Source organism: Desmodus rotundus, chromosome 2 (genome assembly GCF_022682495.2).
Source record: "Desmodus rotundus isolate HL8 chromosome 2, HLdesRot8A.1, whole genome shotgun sequence".
Taxonomy (NCBI): Eukaryota; Metazoa; Chordata; class Mammalia; order Chiroptera; family Phyllostomidae; genus Desmodus; species Desmodus rotundus.
Genome location: NC_071388.1, coordinates 78,749,480 through 78,771,367, shown reverse-complemented (window position 1 = coordinate 78,771,367; position 21,888 = coordinate 78,749,480). Strand labels below are relative to the sequence as shown.

The following is a 21,888-nucleotide window of genomic DNA, read 5'->3' as shown; positions in this document are numbered from 1 at the left end:
TTTCTCATTTGTATTTTTTATAGCCTAAGGAATGTTTCTTGGTACAACCAAAGGAAACAAGTGAAGACACCACCAAGACCAGGAAGAGGAAAAAGGTAACACTAATAATTCCTTACAATGGTGTGGCCCTAGGTGGTTCACATCGCCTTTTTTACAGAGTACTTTGATGAGGCAATTATTGTAATCACCACTTCAGTGAGGTTTGGTGACTTTCCTGAGGTCACTTGTAATAAGGGTTTCTGTTGGAGTTAAAAATAAATCCTTCTGATTCCTATTTCAGTTTTGTGGACACTAAACGTCTTTCTTACCCACCCTGTGTTTTCGCTGCGGTCAGCAGTCAGACATGGGTTTCTAATTCTAGAAGGGGCCCAGAGCTGTCCTGCCCTCTGGCCTCTCTGGCTCTGTCCAAGGAAAGAAGTATACCAACCTCCTTTTCTTAACCATTTCAAGTTTTGAAACCTTTTATCTTAGGGCATTAACAGAGAAAATAATAAGCAGATGAAGGTAGTATAGTGCATTTCTGACTCTCGCTTGGACCATAATTTAAAGCAAAAGGGCCCCCTTGTATTTTAATACTTGCCAGTGAGCATATGGAAGGAAGACTCCGTTGATCCTATACAAACTTTCTTATGGCTCAGACTTGGAGAAACTGTGGTTAGCTTTGACCTTCCACCACAGTTGTGAAAACAGGAGTGCAATTCTCTCCCTGCCAAGAAGGGTCTACTGCTGAAGTCAGCAGAGGAAATATGATTGAGATTAGAGGAAAGAAGATGGACTCAAACCAATTACTTAACAGCAAGCTTTTAGAAAACTGTAGTGTGTGTGCATATGTTTTCTTTGCTTGCAAATGGCCAAATAGGAAGATAGGAGATGCCAAATTGACTGAGGTTTGGCAAGTCCTTAAAGAAGTAACTTTAACTTCTCTTTGATAGTTTGTGCATTAATGGCCTTCAGGAGTGTTAAGTTCTTGGCGGCTCAAGGTCAGAGCTCTAGCTAGATAGTTTAGCCTTGGATGAGGTCATGCTAATGTGTGCCCACTGATGACATATTTTTAAAAGTTACTTCATTTGACAGGACTCTGACCATTCTTGGCAGTGGTGTAAAATGAGGATATTATGGAAGGAGGAAAAAAAGCTGGGGCTAGTGGTTGATGGGGAATGGCTCTTTCTAGATCTTTGGTGAAACATTAGAAGGAAATGAGAAGGGAAGTTTATGATGAAAGCTTGTGTGTTCCTAGTACATTGCAGGCATTCAGTAAGGGCTGCACAAATAAGCCCAGGTCAAAATAGATGTTGTACATTATTTTCTGTTCCGATGTCCCAAGGACCACTTTAAGACCGTCTCCCAAGACTTGGAAATTGAGGGTCTAAAAGTTCCGCTTTTCAGTGGGTCTTGTGCTCACATGGCTCCTGCAGCTTTTACTTTAACCCCAGAAATCCAAACTGAGAGTCAGTGCCTTAAAAACCAGGTTAGGCAAGCAGCTCTCAAAATGCTGCTCTCCCAGGCTTAGGGAGGGTTCCACAGCAAAAAGATTTCTTGACTTTTAACAGAGAATAATAGCCTATTTTGGAGGGGTATTATAAAAATGTCAGTTCTCCTAGAAGTCTTTGTAACTAGCAGTTACAAGGAACCTTTGAGATCATCCATTCATTTTTCAAAGCAGTAATGTCCAGAAATATCTGTTCAGTTTTCGCAGATCTGTGTATTACCGTTCATCCTCAGTCATCACCGAACCATGTGCAGTTTAAATGCCAGAGGAATTGATCTCTCCCAAGCCAGATGTCATTCTAAAATCTTTTCCTCCCTTGTTTTTTTTCTTCTCATATCTTAGAAGAAAATTACTGACATTCTCGCAAAGTCAGAGCCGAAACCAGGGACACCTGAAGACCTGCAGAAACTAATGGAGGACTATTACAGCAGCAGTCGCTCAGTGATTGAATTAGAAGAACTTAAGCTACCAGGTACAGCCAGGCTTCTTTGGTTTGGTTTGGTTTGGTGGGTGGGGTGGGAAGCAGGTCCTCTTTTTTTCTTACTGTTCAGAGGTTAGTCATTCAGAAGGACCCATTGTTATTGCTAACAATTTTCCTGATGAGGAGAAGCAAAACAGACTCATCTTTACTCTATGCTATGGAAAGGTACCTCAGCCAGACATTAATAATACAGGGTCTGGCAGAAGTAAGGTCTGCTTGAGTGTGGTTGGTAGGGTAATAATATGGGTTTAATAATCTATAGCTTTAATTTGAAAATTTCACCAACATGTCATATGGTGTGATATTGTTATGTTACAGAATTACATGCTTATCATTTTGTAATAAAAGATTGTGTAATAAAAAGGGGGCATTATTTGTGCCAGACCTTGTATATTCCCATGCTAATACTCCTTTCCTCAGCCTCGTAGTTTTATTTCTTGTATGATTTCTTTGTTAAGATCCTAAATGATGTTAAAGCAAGCATTTATAAGTATAGATATGAAACATGAATTCATTCATTCTTTATGGACGAGAATGTTAGCTTTAATAAGCAGCTTAGTTGCTGCTCTTATCATGGATATCTAATTATGCTTTTGTTTTTCGGATAGTTTTTGGGTCCCAGCCCAGAGTTTTTCAAGCAAACCATCTAAAGATAGGGTCAAAATTCCGCATTTTTAGCAAGGCCAACACCACACCTCAGGTGATTCTTTAGCCTAGTATTGTTTTAAATCTACTGTCTTAAGGTATTTATAATTAAGTTAAAAGATATTGCAAAATTCTTAAAACAACATATTTTAATTAGTTTCAAATCTGTGAGACACCCTGTAACTCTTGGGCAGAGATGAGGAGACGCTGTCACACGCTCAGACACGCGCAGTCCAGGCGTCAAGCCTGAGATCGGCTGTTGCAGACTCCGAGGGATATCTAGTGCTGCTTTTGGAAAAAGTCAAGGGTAGTTTGAGTTCCTTTTCCCATTTCAACTTTATGCTTTCTAGAGGCTTGAGAAGCTGAAAAAATCCCGTTCCCTGAATTTTTATAATTCCTTCGTGATACACTTTTTTATAAAATGCACATTGCATTGGAGGCATCTGTCTGTTTCCTTTCCAAAAGGGACAGCCTTTCGGGAATTGAAGGGGTGCGTTTCCCCGTGAGCGAGGCCCGGAGTTTTTGACTGCTGAGCCCAGACAGCTCCCCCAGCAGTGAGAAACCAGCCTTCCCCACTCAGCAGTTCCTCTGCAGGAGAGCGAGGTCCTGGCTGCTCTTTCTCAGGAAGCAAGTGTTAAAACAAAGCCTCTTTGCAAGGTTCAAGTGAAAGTTTGGTTTTGCTGTGGGTCAATTTTTCTTTCTAGTTTTTTGTGGGCGCAAACCTCCAACTTCGGAAGGGCTTGGGAAATAATGGGACCACCGCAACTCTGTAACCTCATGGAACATCATAACCCTTAATTTACTAGAGCTGTAGAGAGTTGAAGGTCAAAAGATACCTTTGAGGAGTCATTTGAGTTCCGTAGTGAGTTTACATTATATTATTGCTGAATTAGAGTTCAGTAGTGCAAATAGGGAAGAATGTGCGGTCATGTGTTGGTTTAGGGAGGAAGAAAAAATGGCAAATATGTTTCAAATACTGTTACAGCCAAAAAGAACAGGTTTTCATTTTCAGTTAAGACGTTAGGCCATTCTGACTCCAGTGATGGAAGGCATCATAGGAAGGTGGTGGAGAAAAGGCCCGTCACTACACGGATGGGACCGAGGACAGAGAGGAAGTCTGTGCTAGGTGAGAGGAGGGACGCACCGTGTGTTCTTTGGTGCAGGCTCAGGAAAGGGCGTGAATACAATGGGGCTAAAACTAATAAAGTATTGTTTCTGCTTAGTTTGCCGAGTGTGTGACTTGGTTTTGATTTGAGGTGGTTTGTGTCTGTAGGACAGGACCACATTTTTTCGGTTAGTGCGGTCACTGCGCATTGTTAATGTCACACGCGGGCACTTAATTAGGGTTTCAAGGCAGGTGTCACTCAGAGCGAACCTTGCTGGCCTCCTGAGGGCTGAGTCCTGGTTTAGATCCTTGCTAGTTGCACAGAACCACCTGGCAACTTAAAAAGCAAATCCCCAGGCTCGCCCCCAAGGAACTCCAAATCTCTATGGAGATTTGGAAAAAAGGAGTCCATCCCAGGAATCAGTATCTTTTGTAAAGCTCTCCAAGTGAATCTCACCATATCCAGGCTTGGGGAAATACAGTTTTAAAGACCATCGAAGGCTCCACAACAGTACAGGAGGCAGCATCTTTGAAGCTCGTTACTCACATGATGTATACGTGCTGGGTTACAATTAAATGTCATTTAATTTAGTAATAATTTACTCTGCTGTGTTTATAGATAAACTTTCCCTTGTAGAAGAAATTAGGACAATGAACACGATGCTGCTTTCTGTCCATCTCAGTTACAGAGTTAATAACACTGAATAACTGCTAGACCGTGGTTGTCATTGGTTGAGCAAGCCCCACGTTTTAGTGTTCCGCTGGCTTTTATTGTGGTGTTGTATTGTGTTTGATGTATTATTTCCTAACGCATACTCCTGTAGGCATTTACTCTGTATTAATGCTTTTAAATGCAAAATATGCCATGTTGCTGTAGCTGTGTACATTTTACAATTTTTCTGAATGATGTTGACTGAACCACTCATTCCGTGTGTTCCTGACTTAACACTTTTTGGATATATGCCTATTGGCTTTATGTACATCTACTTGAGTGCTTCTAAACGCTACATAGTATTCCAGCGACTTCATCTATCACCCATTACTCATCCATGTCCTCAGATATGGACACCTAGGTCACTTCCACTTCCCCACTATCACAAATAATGCCGGGGTGAATATACTTGTGTGTGTCTCTTTACAGACCACACAAGAATTTCTTTCCGTTATTTACTCAGAAAGGTAATCATGGGGCCATGGGGTGGTACACATCCTTTTTTTACTGCTTTCCAGAATAGCCGTGCCAGCTTACACCCTCACCTACAGTTCCTGAGCGTCTCCGTCACCCCGCACCCTAGACAGCGCTGGGTGTTACACAGCTGCCCTCCTCACGTGTGTGTAAAAATTATTGTGTCTTAATTTGCGTGCCCGTGATGACTAGTGAGTTTGAGCACCTCTACATAGATTTGTTAGCTGTTTCAGCTTTGCCTTCGTACATCGTCTGTTCTGTGGATTTGAAAAATAAAGAGGCTTCGTTACTCCATTGAATAATACAATAGCTTTTATTTCACTACTCTAAGAAACTAGGGATAAAGTTTACTTGTTGTTGCTGCTGCTATTGTCTGAAATACTAGACAACACTGTAAAATACATAATGAGCCGCAAATCACTAATGTTTGACAACCCCGTTCAAGAAAACACTCTTCACATTTAATCTGTTTTTGTTATGTGTGTGTTTGCAAAACTCTCTACAAAGCATGTTTCTCGTGTTTCCAGACTCCTGTTTCCTCAAGGCCAATGATTTGACTCATAGCCTTTCATCATACCTAAAAGAAAGTAAGTAAGCTCTCATTTAAAAAAAATTATGCACCAAGTTGTTCTTACATTAAAACATAAGTTCAGTCTCTTTGAAAACTGGCAAAACTACATTTAAAATAAAAAGTTTCCACCTTTTTTAAAAAAACATTTCCACCTTAAATGGATTTTAAATGCAGGACCTAAATGGAGTTTAAATGGAGGATTTTTTATGTCCCTCTTGATATTAATTTTTATTTATTTAAGTTTATTCTTGTTTTGCTCTGGCTTAGGTAATTTGGGATTTGGTCTCATTTTGTTTTATAACACATTGGAAGTACTGGTCTAGGAATCTAGATGCTAATTACTGTTCTAATCTCAGGTCCCCACTAATTTTCTGTTTGACCTGGGACAAGTCACTGAGTACTCTCTGGGACTTGATTTTCTTATCTGAAAGATAAGGAAGTGGACTGTCTGACCTCTGCTCCAGCCAGGGGATTCTGAAATTCTGTTCACATCGTTAGAACTCAGACCTTGGATATTCCATAGTCAATCTAATTTGATTTTTTCAATATCTATTGTGTTGTAGTCAGTAATAACTAGATTATTCACACGAGCTAGTCATTTATTTGTAACCAACAATGAAAGAGTTTAGATGTAGCATTCAGAGATTTAGCATTCTTCTCTCAAACTCTAACCAATTCTGATGACACTCAGCTTGAGTTCATAAACCTTTCTCAGCCTCAAATTCAGCGAATATAAGTGTCGATAAACAAATCAACCTCACTGGGTTAGCATCAAACAAGAGAATGCGTGTAAAGTGCCTGATACAATGTCTGTTTAACAAATGTTTGCTATTATTTTAATGTCATTTTCATTTTATATTTTATGCTGTGTCCCTTTAAAAGTAAATATTATTGAATCACATTTCTTCTCCTACTCAATCTTGCCTTCAAGCATCAAACAGATTAAAATATTGCAAATGTATCATTCCAAAATGTTTTAACTTAGCCTTGAAACTAGTCACATTTAGCTACTTGGCATAATGTATATTTTGTGTTGTAAGTTAATGATACTTCATTTTAATCTAATACCTACAATAACCAGTGCATAGAATCTAAATAGTGCTCATTATGTTTTATTTTACTTAAACACTAACAAAGAAGTAATTGGAGAACACTCAACTTTGGGGGCCCTATTTTGCCTCGTTTAGAATAATATTTTTCTTATGGTCTTTTTTTTCAGTCTGTCCTAAGTGGTCAAAGCTTCGGAAAAACCACACTGAGAAGAAATCAGTCCTAATGCTGATCATCTGCAGCTCTGCCGTCCGGGCCCTGGAGCTCATTAGGTTGGAAGCTTCCCCTATTATTCGTAAATGTTTTCTGAATAACTGATATGTGCCAAACCGATGTGTTCTGTGTGCTGGAGATGTACGACGTAGCATGAACCAAGCAGAGTCCACTCTCTCACAGAGCTTTCCGTGAGGAACACAGACAATAAAAAATCAATATACATTATAATGTCAGGTGGTGATAAGTTATATAAGAAAAAATACAGCACGACAAAGGGATAGAAATGGATGGGGGCTTCTTTTACAGGGGTGGTCTCCAGAGAAGGTGTGCTTCTCCCCAGAGAAGACATTTGAGCAGAGCCTTAAACAAAGTGAAGGAGAAAGCCAAGCAGATGTGTAAAAGCAAGGCAGAGGGGACAGTCAGGATGATCTGAATAATCACGCTAAAGGATCGCCTTGTCTGCTGTGTGGGGAACACACATTGCAGAGGGCAGGGGGAAAGTGGAGATCATAGGAGCAATAACCAGTCAGAAGAAAAAATAGAAGGAAGATCTAATTTAAAATAAGAAAAGAAAGAACACCAAGAAATAAACTTACCAAAGCCTGTATAAAGGAAATACTGTACAAGCGATGTAGAGGACCTGGAACAAACCAAAAGGCATGCTAGATTCTTGAATAATCTGACTCAGTGTTGTAAAGATTCTGTTTTACCTAGGATAATCTACAGGTTCCACAGATTCCCAAAGAAACTCCAAAAGAATTGTTTTTATACTAAACTGTTTCTAAGTTCATATGAAAAGAAATAAGTCCTCAGGAAAATTCCGAAAAAGATACTATGAGCAGATACTATGCCTATAATACCAGATTTTTTTAAAAACATATTACAAAGTCCTAATAATTAAAACAGTATGGGACTAGCACATGTGTGACGGACAGATCAGTGGAACAGAACTGAAGGTTCAGAAACAGACCCATATACACGAAAATGTAGCCTATGGCGAAGGTGACGAATCAGTGGGGGAAAATGGATTATTTAACACATCGTGCTGGAACAAGCAGGTAGCCATCCGGAAATAAAGAGTTGGAGTCATATCTCACTTCTTATACCAAGATAAATTCCAAGTGGACCAAAATTTAAAAGTAAAAATTATGCTTTAAAGATAATTTGTCAGTGCTTTTACTAACTGCTTTCACATACTTTTTCACTGACTAGTTGCGTAGAGTCAACCAAAATGGACCTGGGTGGCACTCAGCCTCAGAGACGAGCCGCCGGAGTGAAGGGGCCTTACTGAGACCCTCCCTCTCCCACTGCAGGCTCTGTGCCAGGTTTTGAGACAAAACAAAGTAAAGGAAAATTTAAGTCCTAAAAAAGAAGAACTTTATCAAGTAGACGAAGGTGCAAATGTAGACACTCAGTAGTTATCCAGAATCTGTTTTTCGAAATGAACGAATCTGATCATAAATTTAGAAAAGTAGTCGTTACTAAGCTTTGGTAATAGTCACTCAAACTCTCCATTCCCCATTAGGCACACACAAAAGTGATCTTGCAACTGTTTCTCTTCTAAACATGGTTGACATTCATGACGCCATCTGCTCTGGGGAGGCTGTATGTGATATCATAGGAGTTTACATAGACTTTTCAGTGTTTTAAAATCTACAGCCACAGAACTTATTTCATATTCAAACACTAATGGCAAAGACATTGGCCTCAAGGTGGCCTCTTAAGAAGAAGTTGTCAAATTGATTTGAGTGTTTACTGTACATAAATGCCTTTCTTAGGGGCATAAAAGCACTATGTTGTCACACATCATTTACCAATTCTCAGTGTTCTTCTGTGTCCCCAAGCAAACACTATGACCCATTTCTAGGTTAGATGATTTGCAAAAGGTGATTGTTGAACAAGCACAATGAGCCCTATTCATAACGACTAATGGTGAATAACTCTGACTTTTGTAAGAATCTGCCCCCTTGAGAACCATGAGTTATGTTAAATAAGTCCCCTAAGTTGTCTTCCTACTTAACCTTGCCATGGAGAAAGCTTATGTATAAGTAAAAAATCAAGTGCAACAGAACTTGTACAACGTGATTTACTATTTGCAAACTCATAGATTCCTGTGGGTCAATAATATTTCCCAAAACATAATAATGATATATAAAGGAAAGAAATACTGTTGAGCAGTTTTACATTATTGGTTCTTGCCCCAAACATCAACTAAAAGATTATGTTATTTTATACCCATTTATATCCGAAGCATATCTACATGTAAAATTTTATGGAAAAGCTCACTCTGCAAAGTAAACAGAAGTGGGTTACTCTGATGAAGGACAGGAGCCGTCTCGCCACTCCCAGGTACCTCACCCCCACCTCTGCCTCAACCACAGACAACTGGTGTGCATGCCCCCGGGGCTTGCAGGGCACAGGCCGGCACCACTGCCATAGGACACTGGGCTGGCCAAGAGTTCGTTTAGTTTTTTCCATGCGAGCGCTCTGGCGGTGCTTTGTTGTCTTTAACTTCACTCGAAACAATTTTCTTAGATTATATTGTGATAGTTGTCATATCAGCAAACATTTTTTTAAAAAGCAGCCCTGGCTGGTGTGGCTCAGTGGATTGAGTGCCGGCCTGCAAACCAAAGGGTCACCGGTTCAATTCCCAGTCAGGGCACATGCCTGGGTTTCAGGCCAGGTCCCCATTTGGGGGGTGTATGAGAGACGCCTACACATTGATGTTTTTCTCCCTCCCTTTCTCCCTCACTCCCTCTCTCTAAAAATAAATAAAATGTTTTTTAAAAAACAAATAAAAACTAAAAATTGGTGAATTTTTGTGTGTTGAAATGGAAGAGGATACACAACATTTTCAGTGTATTATGCTTTATTATTTCAAGCAAAGTGGAAACACAACTGAAACATTAAAAAAAAAGATGTGTACAGTGTATGGAGAAGGTGGTGTGACTGATCAAACGTGTCAAAAGTGGTTTGCAAAGTTTTTGCTGTCTTATGCATTGGAAGATGTTAGCAGCACCCCTGGCCTCTACCCACTAGAAGCCAATAGCAGGAGATAGCTGACATACTCGAAGTATCCAACTCCATAAAGTTATTGGTGAAAATGAAAATTGTATCTCTTACAGAAAAAACTAAACAGACTTTTTTGCCAACCCAGTCGTTCTCACAGCCCAATATGGTATGAGAAGTGTACTGCAGAGGTTGAAGATCAATCCTCTGCCAGGGACCCGAAATACAGAAATTCTGTTTTGCAAGGAAAGTGTAGATCTATGTTTCAATAACCAAGGGAAACTAAGTAAAGCTACCCTTAAGTGTGAGAGTTACAAGCCTGATTAAAAGGCTACCCCACTTCCAATTCAGAGGTGGCTAACCTGAAAATCTCAGGACTTTTATGTGTGTGTACACATAAAGTACGGGTACATATGCACATGTATACATACATAAATGCACATATTCTTTTGAATAAAGTAAGATACAATATCGAAGTTGACAACATAGCCCAGAATGAGTGACTTTTCGTATGGATTAATCTATTCCTTTTCATTAGGTCGATGACGTCATTCAGAGGAGACAGCAAAGTTATGAAATTATTTGCAAAACACATAAAGGTAAGCAAAGGGCCTGCGGTTCTTGGTGGGAGATGTTGTGATCCTTACAGGTCAGCTGTGGACCTCAGCTTTTCCCTCCGATCTCTACTTCTCTCCTTAGCAAGCAGTTTCTTCGGTGCCTCCTTACATAACATACTTAACGATTCTGGTTTCCTTTGCATTCCGGCCTCTGCACTCCCGCTGCTCCCCTCAGCAGTCACTGCTCTACTCCTCCATGCTCCAAGACTCCTCTACGGAAGCTGAGGTTGGACCCCTAGATTCTTTGAAGATTTACCAGTTTTCTTCTATCTTGATGTTAACCTTCTTTGCCCTAGAAGTTGACCCTAGACAAGGGAAGACCTTCGCTTTTTAACTTTCTTAACTGTTAGATAAGATGCTCGAAATTGGCCTATGATGGATTGTACTTTCTAATGACTCTGAAATATGTGGGAGAGGTACTTCCTCAGACATCCAAGAAATGCTTGGACGCTAGCTTGATGCCCTACAATGCAACTCAAGTCTGGTATTATCTACCTAGAGACACATCAGATTTCACAGGTTAAGGGCCAGTACTGCAAGGCTGCATATACATCCCCAACCCCCAATTTCACACACCCAGGCTGTTACCTATACTTCTGACCAACTGCTTATAAATCAGAGGTTCCCACCACTGAAAGGTTCCCGCTCCTTCAAATTCAATTAATTTGCTAACGCAGCTCACAAGACTCAGAAAACATTTTACTTACCAAATCACCGGTTTGTTATAAAAGCATATAACTCAGGAACAGCCAGATGGGAGATGCATAGGGCCAGGTATGGGAAAGAGTATGAGCTTCCACGCGCTCTCCAGGCACAACACTCTCCCCAGTCTCCACACGTTCACCAACCCGGAAGTTCTTCAAACCCCTTCCTCTCCAGTATTTTATGGAGGTGTCAATACATAGGCATGATTGATTAAATCAGTGGCCATTGGCAATTGGTTCAGTCTTCAGCCCCTCTCCTCTCCCTGGAGGTTGGGAGTGGGACTGAAAGTTCCAACCCTCTAATTACATGGTTGGTTCTCCTGGAACCAGTCCCCATCCTCAGGTGCTCCCAAAAGTCACCTCATTCAAATAACAAAAGACAGTTTTATCACTCTCAACACTTAGGAAATTGCAAGGGCTTGGGGAGTTGTGAGGCAAGAACTGTGGACGAAGGCCACATTTATATGAGAATAAATGGTAGTCTGCCTCAAATCACACTTCTCTTTATTCTCTTCCATCTTGGAATAGGTCCAGGAGCAGGTAAAGTTGCTGGAGAAGCGTGCCATGCACCTGGGTGTAGGAACTCCAGGGAGGATTAAAGAACTCGTTAAACAAGGTATGAAAAGAGCCAGTGATACTTTTCAGAGCTGGGAGTTTGCCTCACCCCCAGGTGAGTTTGGGGATACCACATGTGTGATGTATGAAAGCAGAGCTCTGTGTTAATTCGGAAGTTGGCAACTCTGCCCTCCGTCTCTAGAGTCAGCCAGCAGGTGGAATAGGGAAGGATGAGGGTGGGGCAGATGGCAGTACACGTGCCCACCTGACTACATGCGGGTTTCAACTGCTTTAAGCAGGTTAGTGGATCTACAATTAACTCCATCAGTTTGTACCCTCTGGAATTTGTAGAATTGGGTGTGTTGAGTATTTCTCTCTCACTTAATTGAGTCTTTGTTCTCCCAAACTCCCACTCCACTAAAGAGCTGGTATATAAACCATGTTGAAACAAAAATGCAGTTTCTGTGGATGAAATACTGGTATTCTAGATTATTTCTCTCAAATACATTTTTCTTTTAGTGTTTTACCCAGAAAGTATTCCAGACAACATCCACCTGCTAACCTGCTGATGATCTTATTACCTGTTATACCTGCCAGATTAAAGATTTCTTGTCATTACTCATTTCCAAATTACTTATTTAATATAGTAGTAGAACACTGTTTTATAACTGACAGGAGATATTCCTTGTTTTTTAAAATATCTAGCAGTAATGTGTCCCAGTGAGGTAGTGTTTCTCTCCAGATAAAAGCTGTTCAATTAATGAACACACTGTATACAGAGCTTTGTACAATTACAAGTAACAAACTGGAGACCCCAGACAAGGAAGGGAAACAAGTATTTTTTGAGTTCTTATTTTTACCTAGCGGTATGCTTGGCATGCGTACATTGATCTCCTTTAGCATTCACATCTTCCTTGCAGGCTGCCATTCTTATTTCTTACGGGAGAAAACTAAAGCTCACAAGGGCTAAGGGACCCTCCCCAAGTCACTCAGTCTAGGCCTTCCCAGTTCCTGAGCCTTTCCCAGTCAGGAAGCTGCTGATCCCGTTGAAGAGATAAGTGCATATAGAATTAGACTGACGCTACAAGACAGTGAGGGCCATGGGCCAGGTGAGCACTTCCGAGGCTAGAGGAGTTGAAATGAGGGAGAGATTGATGTGGTTCCTGAATCTGCAGGGAAAGCTTTACAGAGGGAAAGAGTTTTTAATTGATCTTTAAAGTATGGGGAGGATTGAAATAGGAGTTTTGAGGTGTGCAGATGTGAGAAGAACATTCAGGAATGGGAGAACAGCTGGACCAGAGGAGGGCAGGCAGAGATGCTTGTGTGTATCTGGAGGAGGTGATATGTCTAAGAGCCCCCAGTATGGACTCGGGCTTCCCAGTCTAGATCCTAGGCCCAGCAACTTACCATACCGGCTCTGTTACCATGACAAGCTCCTTAACCTTCCAAACTTGTTTCTCTATCCAAATGACAGAGATAATAATTGTACCCTCCTCAAAGGATTATTATGAAAATTGAATGCCAATAAAGAGCTCAGCACAGTAAGTGTTATACCTTAAGAATGTAACAAATATTAGTTGTTATTTATATGAAAGACCGCCTTTCTTACTTGGAGACTTCATGGGCTGTACTAGCCAGTGATTCAATGGGAAAGAAGGATTGTGGAGGAAGGACCTGCAACAGTCAGATAAGGAGTTTGGATTTTTTTCTATTAGGTATGAGAATTCAGCTATCTTTTTTATTTATTATTATTTTTAGAGAGAGGGAAAAGGAGGGAGAAAGAGAGGAAGAGAAACATCGATGTGTAAGAGATACATTGATCAGTTGCCTCACACACCCCCGCTACAGGACCTGGCCCACAACCCACGCATGTGCCCTGATTGGGAATTGAACTGGTGACTTTTCGATTCAAAGGCTGACACTCAGTCCACTGAGCCACACCAGCCAAGGCAGAAGTTTGCATTTTCATCTTGTGAACGTAAAAGTCGATGAAAATGAAGGAACAGATGAGACGCGCTCGTAGTCCATCTGTGAGACACAGGATTGGCAGGGCTTGGCTGGGCCCCAGGAGAGGCCAGGGATGGACACCCTGTCTCCCACGGGCCCTAGCCGAAGATTCACCTCTCCCTTTCCTGGGGTACAGATGGTTTTTAGTGTTTCACCAGGCCCCGTATTTAAAAGGGGGGGGGGGGCAAAAACCAAAGCTATACAGATTATTGAAATCAGATTCCTGTGAGAACTCAATATGAAAGATTATTTCATTTGAGAAGTAGGAAAATCATTTAGAATACTGATAAGGATAATTTTTCCTTCTGATTCTGGTTGAGTGAATGGTATAATATTTGTTAACCACAGGTGATAGGCTACATACAAAGTGTTTAAAGAGAACAAATTCCAGCACTCTACAAACTGACAGGCTAACAAAGCAAGACAAAGAGCACATAACTCATCGAGTGTGGCTATCAGGGACTTAAGTGTTACGTGTATCGCGTATCAAGGAGAGTTTCCAGGTGTCAGATATCTCATGACGTCGGGGTCTGTACAATTACAGACAGAATGATATCATTTTAATGTAATAATGAAGGGGATTTTTTGGCTATAAGGGCCTTTGAAAATGCAAAAAGATACAGAAAAGAAAATAATCGCTTTAGAGATAATCTCTTGTTAGCTAATATTGAATATTTCCATTTAGTCTTTTTTAGGCATTTTCTTTATTTGTGTAAGTAGAGCTCATACTATGTCATTACTTAATGACCTCCCTTTGCCACATACTATATCCCATGAAGACTTTCCTTGTCATGAAATAGTTTCAATTTTTATTTTTAATGGCTATGTAATCTTCTATTTTAAAGTTATAGTTTTTTCTAGTTTTATTGAGCTATAATTGACATATAACATTTTATTAGTCCGAGATGTGCATCATAGTGATTCAATATATGTATATATGCAAAATGATTACCACCACAAGTTTAGTTAACACCAGTCACCTCACATAGTTATAGTTCTTTTCTTGTGATAATTGTTAAGATCTACTCTTTTAGCAACTTTCAAATATACAGTTAACTATACTACCATGCTGTACATTGCACCCCAGAACTTATTTTTTATCTTATAACTGGAAATTTTTGTCTTTTGACCACCTTGACGTATCCCCCCCACCCCCACCTCTGGCAAACATCAGTCTGTTCTCTGTATCTGTAAGTTTGGTTTTTCTAGACTCCATATGTAAGTGAGGTCACACAATATTTGTCTTCCTCTGGTTGATTTATTTCACTTAGTGTAATACCCTTAAGATTCATCCACGTTGTTGCAAATGACAGGATTCCCCCCTTTTTATGGCTGAATAATATTCTATTGTATATGCATGTCACTTTTTTTAATCACTCATTCATTGACGGACAGTTTGATGGTTTTTATTTCTTGGCTCTTGTAATAATGCTGCAGTGAACATGGGAGTGCAGATGTCTTTCCAAGATGGTGATTTCATTTCCTTTGACTGTGTGCCCAGAAATGGTATTGCCAGATCTTCTGGTAATAATCTTTTCAATGTTTTGAGGAACTTCCATACTGTTTTCTATAGTGACTGCACCAATCTACATTCCCAGAGCAGGGCACAAAGGTTTCCTTTTCTCCACATCCTCGCCCGCACTTGTCGTCTTTCGTCTTTTTGATCAAGGGTGGGAGGTGATGTCTCGTTGTGGTATTGATTCACATTTCCCTGATTATTAGTGATGGTGATCATCGTTTCCCGTACTTCTTTGCCTTTTGGATGTCTCCTTTGGAAAAATGGCTATTCAGTTCCTCTGCTCATTTTTGAATCCGATTGTTTTTTGCTATTGAGTCAGACAAGTTCTTTGTATATTTTATATGTTAAAACCAAGTTAGATTGTTTTTACAATTCTATTACGCTAGAATATTTGGGTCGTTTCTGAGTTTTTGCTATTATAAATAATAACACAGTGATCATCTTTGCAAGTAACTGTTTAAATTTCTGATATTTTTATTGGGATATATCACAGAAGGAAAATTATTCTATCAAATGGGAAGCATTTTAAGGCTTCTATTCTGTAATGCCTGGGTGCTTTCCAGAGAGGTTGTATCTGTTGTCACCAGCAGTGAATTATTTTTGATAAATGACTATCAACCCATTGTCATTCTTTATCATTTTTAATTTTTCAGAAAGCTTTACAGGAGGCATTGTAATTATAAGAAGCATGAAAAATTCTTTTGGGCAGGAAGGAAAATATTGAAGTAATCACAGAGAAAAGTTGAAGGGAAGTGCTGCGGCCCTGGAAAGGAGGCCGTTAGCTGTGTTCCATGTGAAACGCGGAGCACCAGGGGGCTGGGGCCGCTCACACAGAGTTAGAAGAGCTAACTGTGTCCAACTCTGAGGCCTCTGAAACTCAGACAATCACGGAGGCCCCCTGGAGCCCACCTTCCATTATTTTCTCTAGACAGAAAGGACCACAGTGGACATGGAGTCCTTAAGTGGTTTAGCAGTCTCCCCAGAGGAGAGCAACCTCTGCATAGGGCCCATCTGCCTTAACTTCTTTTCTTCCTAAAATGTACCTCCCAACCCTGTCCTCATCCTTTTGCCCACTCACTGCCTCAGTCACATGGACTCCAGTGGCCTCAACTCCTCTGAAGGGCCCCTACCCCAAACTGCAGGAATCTTATCAAATCCCTATCAGGAATGAAACTCACCCTCTGGGGCTTCCTGGAGGCTCGGGATTGATTCTTTGCCAGCACTTGAGCACTGGACAAGCTTAGCAAGAGCGGCTTCTCTGCTTCTCAGAATCAGTGATAAGATTATAAGGAGAGTGAGTCTCGTCTCAGAGCCGCATTTGTTTTTCACGGGCAAGAGCAGCGTTCAGTGAGCAAAGATTAGTTACTGGGGGAGAGGACAGCAAATGAGGCAAAAAGCAGCCAGGAGAACAAAAACTCATTTCAATTAGCTTATGTCACGATGTCTTTACTGCAGTAACTCTCTCCCCGCCTCTTTCAGGTGGCCTTAACTTGAACCCCCTAAAGTTTCTGGTTTTTGACTGGAATTGGAGAGATCAGAAGTTGAGGAGGATGGTGGACATTCCCGAGGTACCGTGTAACCAGCATCGCCTTTAATCTTTTTTTTAAACTTGAACTTGAGTTCAAACATAGTAACAAAGCCTTTGACATGAGGAACCCACACATCCTGGCCTTTGACAGTTACTCTAATGTAACAATTACAGCGGCCCTCTCACCCCTTCCACACACTTCCGTCCTTTCCCTGTGTTTTCTGGGAATGAGCTTCGTTCCTTCATTAAGCGGCCGGTGGCCTCTGCCCCCTCGGCGGCACATCTCTACTGCGCCTTCCGAAACAGGAAGACCCGGAGGACGGGGCACGTGGCCCTGTGCCTTGCTTTAGAGTCACGATCGCCTTGGCTTTTCATCCTTTTAAGTGTACTTGGAGGCGGGGCCACAAATATGTCTCACAGCCTACATCTCTACATTCCCTTAAAACCCACTTAATTTAGAGGGCTGTTTCGGTTTGGGGGCATAGGGAAATTTTTGACGTTTTCAGCGGATTAAAACTGAATGCCTTTGTGGGCACAGCATTACCTCATATATTTATGAAAGCAATTCATTATCATCATCATGTGAAAAAAATTGTTTTGCCACCAACAGTGTTATGATGAGGCTAGTTTTCCAGCACGCCGATCGATTGTTCACAAGTAGCTGTTGGAGGGAAAAGGACCCACACGGCAGTAGACAGGACTGCCCGTCACTAACCCGGGAACGAGTCATGGCAGTCACTAGAGAGGAGACTTGGAGTCACTCCTCCAGCCCTGACGAAGGAATTCATTTATCACACAAACCTACAGTCCCAGAATGGCCACACCTGATTATAATTGATCAGTGAATTATATCAGGTGTCAGTTCACGTTAAGAGAGAATGTTCTCAGTTTCCTAGCCGCTTGCCCATGCGTGCACACACTCTGTCCCCTGCGCTGACTGGTTTTTTAAAACTGGTTTAATCAATTTGATATCCAGCACATGAGGTCATATCTGATTATTTCACTTTTAATGTTAAATCTGAGTAAGCCACCACTAGTTTCCTAATTACAATAATAAGGAGAAATAGTAACAAAAAAAACCTTTGTTGCCCATAGCTATTTTCATTATGTTGATGTCGTTATTATCAGTTACCCTGTATCAAAATATTGTGTATAATCTGGGCACGCTTTGGATGTCTTTGTATGAGATTCCCTTATATGAGGTTTTGTTTTGAGTGGCTGCACGCAAAAGGGCACTTTACTGAAACTGATGATCTGTATAATACCCCCTCCTTTATTCATGTGAATATTCCAACTCTGGGTAACACACAGGTTAGGATGTTTGCCGTCCCTGACTCTGTCCCTACCAGCTGCATAAATACCAGGGAGGCCAGATGGTTGAATTGATCCACCCAGACCATCTTTTCTTGATCTTAACCTTTTTTTTTCTTTTCTCTCATTTAGATAAGAAAGGAGGTTTTTGAGCTTCTGGAAATGGGAGTCCTCAGTCTGTGCAAGTCAGAATCTTTGAAGCTGGGCCTTTTCTAAGTCTGTGTCCTCATGAGAACCCCAGTTTTCACTGTGGGATTTGCGTCTCGTTTAATGGCTCTGGCACCCTGCATACACTCGGGGCATATCAGCTGTTGTGTTCCCCTGTGAGCCGCACCACCGCGTGGATTGCTGGGAATATTCAATGGGGATCCTTTGACCAAAATGAGTGTGTCCTCCTGGCTGGTGTGGCTCAGTGGATTGAGTGCCAGCCCGTGAACCAAAGGGTCGCCAGTTGGATTCCCAGTCAGGGTACACGCCTGGGCTGTGAGCCAGGTCCCCAGTAGGGGGTGCACAAGAGGCAATCACACATCGATGTTTCTCTCTTTCTCCCTCCTTTCCCTTCTCTCTAAAAATAATTAAATAAATAAAATCTTTTTTAAAAAATGAGTGTGTCCTTTGCCAACTCCCTGTATAGTAAAGTGTCACCAGCTTGTTTTCCTCTCACCGACTGGCCTCTGACGTGACTGCGCAAGAGGAGGGAAGGAGCAAAGCGCTGGCCTCTCTGAGCCAAGGCTTCCGCAGCTGCGAGACAGGAATGACGTTGCGCAGGACTGTTGAGGATTCCTCTGACGGGACTCGTGGAGCAGATCTGCCAGCGGCGAAGCCTGGTCCCAGCATGAAGGTGGCGGCAGCAGTAGCGGGGAGAGCTGCAAGTGTGTGGCACTTTATAAACATTGAAGACAGCACTATAACTACACCTGCCTTACTCGTTTATTATTTCACGTGTTATTTTGAAATAATTTAAAACTTACAGAAAAGTCACAAACATAATATAGAGAACTTCTATTTGCCCTTCCATATGCTTCTCCCGGTGTTAACACCATATATAACCACAGTACAGTTATCAAAACTAAGAAATCAATGTTGGTACAACATAGTACAGTTAATGGAACTAGAGACTTTATTTGATTTCACCGGTTTTTCCACTGATGTCCCTTTTCTATTTTATATTCCGGGATCCAGTCGAGGATCTCACATTGCATGCAGCTGTCACATCTCCTTAGCTTCCTCAGATCACGGCTGTTCATCAGTCTTTCCTTATTTCGTGATCTTGACACGTGAAAAGCACCGATTAAGTATTTTGTGGAATGTTTCTCAGTGCGAGTTCGTCCGTTGTTTTCTGCACTGTTTGGCCAGAATACCACAGACTTGCTATCTCCTTTCTGAGGCATCACAGTGGGGAGACAGGGTGTTGGCCAGTCTTCCTACCGGTGATGTCAACCTCGTCCACCTGGATAGAGTGGTGTCTGCTGTATTTCTCCCCTGTGAGGTCTCTATTTTTCCCCTTGTAATTAATATAGATCTTGGGAGAAATACTTTGAGGCTACACAGATATCCTGTTTGCCTTCATACTTTGCTGCTAATTTTAGCAACATTGGTAGTTCTTGCCTGAAATCATTATTACATTGTGATTTTTCTCTTTCCTTCATTGCTTCAACTTTATTCATTGCAATTCTTCTGCAAGAAAGAGCTATCTCTCTCCCCCGTTTATTTCTTGTTCACTTGTTTCTTTACATCTGTATGGGTACGTGAATATTTAGTTTGTTCTATGGGTTATAACCCAATACTATTGGTTTGGGTTCTGTTGCTCAAATTCACTTCTTTACTCATTCAAATAATGTTTATTGATTAATCATCTGTGTCAAGCATTGTTTAGGGCTTTCACTTACACAGTCTGTTGTGTTTAATCGTTGACACAGTCTTGAAGAAAAAGTGGTGGTGTTCACATTTTTTGATGTTGAAAGGGACTCTCAGAAAACACACAGTAGTTTTAAGAAACAGAACCAGAAGTCCCCAAATCTCCCATTTCACTTCTGGACACCATGATTGCCTATATAGGGATTTGGGCATATAAATCAAATAAGAGATTTTTTTTTAAAGGCAAATAGATGCCACTAATGGCATCTAAAATTCCACATTTGAATACTGTGAAATTTTAAATGAGCCTGGCAGTCTAGCAAATCAAACTCCAGCAAACACGCACTTCCGCACACCTGCGACTTGCTGCTGGTGCACTTCTGTTGTCTGGAAGCCACATGCAGGGAGTCAAGAAAAGAAAAGCAAGTTCTATTCCACAGGACCCTGCCTCAGCCCCAACAAATTAGAGGCAAAAGAAAAAGGCCACCACAATATAAAGATTTATTTAGCTATGGCTTAACTTAGCCCTATTATTTTCATCCCTTTAATCCTAACATGTGAGATGTTGTTGGCCAATGGTAAGGAAAAAAAGTGGATCACATGCCTTCCCACTATAGGCATTTAACTGCCTGTCAATTAACATGTCTTAGATTAATCTGGAAGAAAACATCAAGCATAATTGCATAAGAGGACAGATTTGCAAATTGAGACATGTACTACTTGCATTTCAGAATTCAGACCAATCCGCTAAGCCACTACCATACACCAAAACCAAAAAATGAGACCATCGTGATTATTAGGTTTGCATATAAGTATGTGTGGGTGTGAGTGTACCCCACACAAATGACCACTTCCTGATTCTACACTCCTGTTTAGTGCATTTGCATCCCCGCAGTTACGGGGAAGAAGCCGTGAAGCGTAGGGCAACACCATGCACACAGTGACTGGCAACGCCGAAAGAGGCTGTCTGTCTACACAGCAAGAAAAGCGAATTGAAAGCAAGGACTTAAAAATCACTCTCTGAAGTTTCTACTGACACAACACAACAGCCGCTAACAGATTGTCATGTCCGTATCAGTTTGGAGCAGTGGTCCTCAACCAGAGCGATTTTGTCCCCCAGGGGCCATTTGCCACATCTGGAGACACATTTCGTTGTCACAACCAGGGGGCTACTACTGGCATCTAGTGAGGGGGTTGGGACTGGCGTTTAGTGGGCACAGGCCAGGGATGCTACTCAACATCCTACAACGCTGCCAGACAGCCCCTCGCAACAAAGGTGTCCGGCCCCAAATGGCAGTGTTGCTGAAGCTGAGCAACTCTGTTCTAGAAATTTGAAAAGCAGAGTATATGAAGCATTGTGCGCACAAAACAAGTTTATTTAGAAGCGAGAAATATGTAAATACCAAAATATTTATAAAATGTGTATCTGGCTATCTCCAGAATGTTGCCCTAGAATAGTTTTTCTTACGACCTGTGATGGTTAGTTTTATGTGCCAACCTGACTGGGCCATAGAGTGCCCAGATAACTGATCAAATATTCTGGCTGTTTCTGTGAGTATGCTTTTGGATGAGGTTAATATTTAAATTGATGGATTTTAGTGAAGCAGACAGCCCTCCATAATGTGGGTGGGCCTCATTCTGTCAGTTGAAGGCCTAAGTAGAACAAAGATCAGTGCTCCCTCTCCCATCCCCCCACCAAGTAGGAAAGAATTCTGCCTTCCAACGGAAACATCAGCTCTTCCTGGCTGATGGCCTTCAAGCTGGGACATCAGCTCTGCAGATTTTGGACTTGCCAGCCTCTTTCATAATCACGTGAGCCAATTTCTCTCTCTTTCGCTCTCTCTCTCTCTCCTTTAGTTTGGGATTTTGGTAAGTTTGGTTTTGTTATTTTATAAAAAGCCTAAGAAATGCAATTCTTACTGATTCGTTACTGTAGTGACCCTTTTGCTAGGCATTTAGCCCTGTAGTATAATCCCAACCAATGTTGGATCAAGTACCTACATTGCAAACATACCTGGTATTTTCTGGGCTAACCTTG

General features: G+C 41.3%; 1 protein-coding gene across 8 annotated transcripts in view; it reads left to right on the top strand.

The window, feature by feature from the left end:
• The window catches only part of CMSS1 (cms1 ribosomal small subunit homolog), a 379,939-nt gene extending 361,234 nt beyond the window's left edge, over window positions 1-18,705 (top strand). For 4 of the 8 annotated variants that reach the window (XM_024558132.4, XM_053918308.2, XM_045193526.3 and 1 more), the window contains 8 exons: window positions 24-95; window positions 1,832-1,961; window positions 5,434-5,493; window positions 6,697-6,799; window positions 10,291-10,351; window positions 11,602-11,689; window positions 16,634-16,722; window positions 18,126-18,702. In XM_024558132.4, coding sequence (XP_024413900.2) covers window positions 24-95; window positions 1,832-1,961; window positions 5,434-5,493; window positions 6,697-6,799; window positions 10,291-10,351; window positions 11,602-11,689; window positions 16,634-16,722; window positions 18,126-18,209 — 687 coding nt within the window. In that variant the 3' untranslated portion in view covers window positions 18,210-18,702. Of the gene's footprint in view, window positions 1-23; window positions 96-1,831; window positions 1,962-5,433; window positions 5,494-6,696; window positions 6,800-10,290; window positions 10,352-11,601; window positions 11,690-16,633; window positions 16,723-18,125 lie in introns of all 8 variants that reach the window. The other 4 variants (XM_024558131.4, XM_053918305.2, XM_053918304.2 and 1 more) reach the window with 3 other exon arrangements.
• Window positions 18,706-21,888: the final 3,183 nt, after the last annotated feature.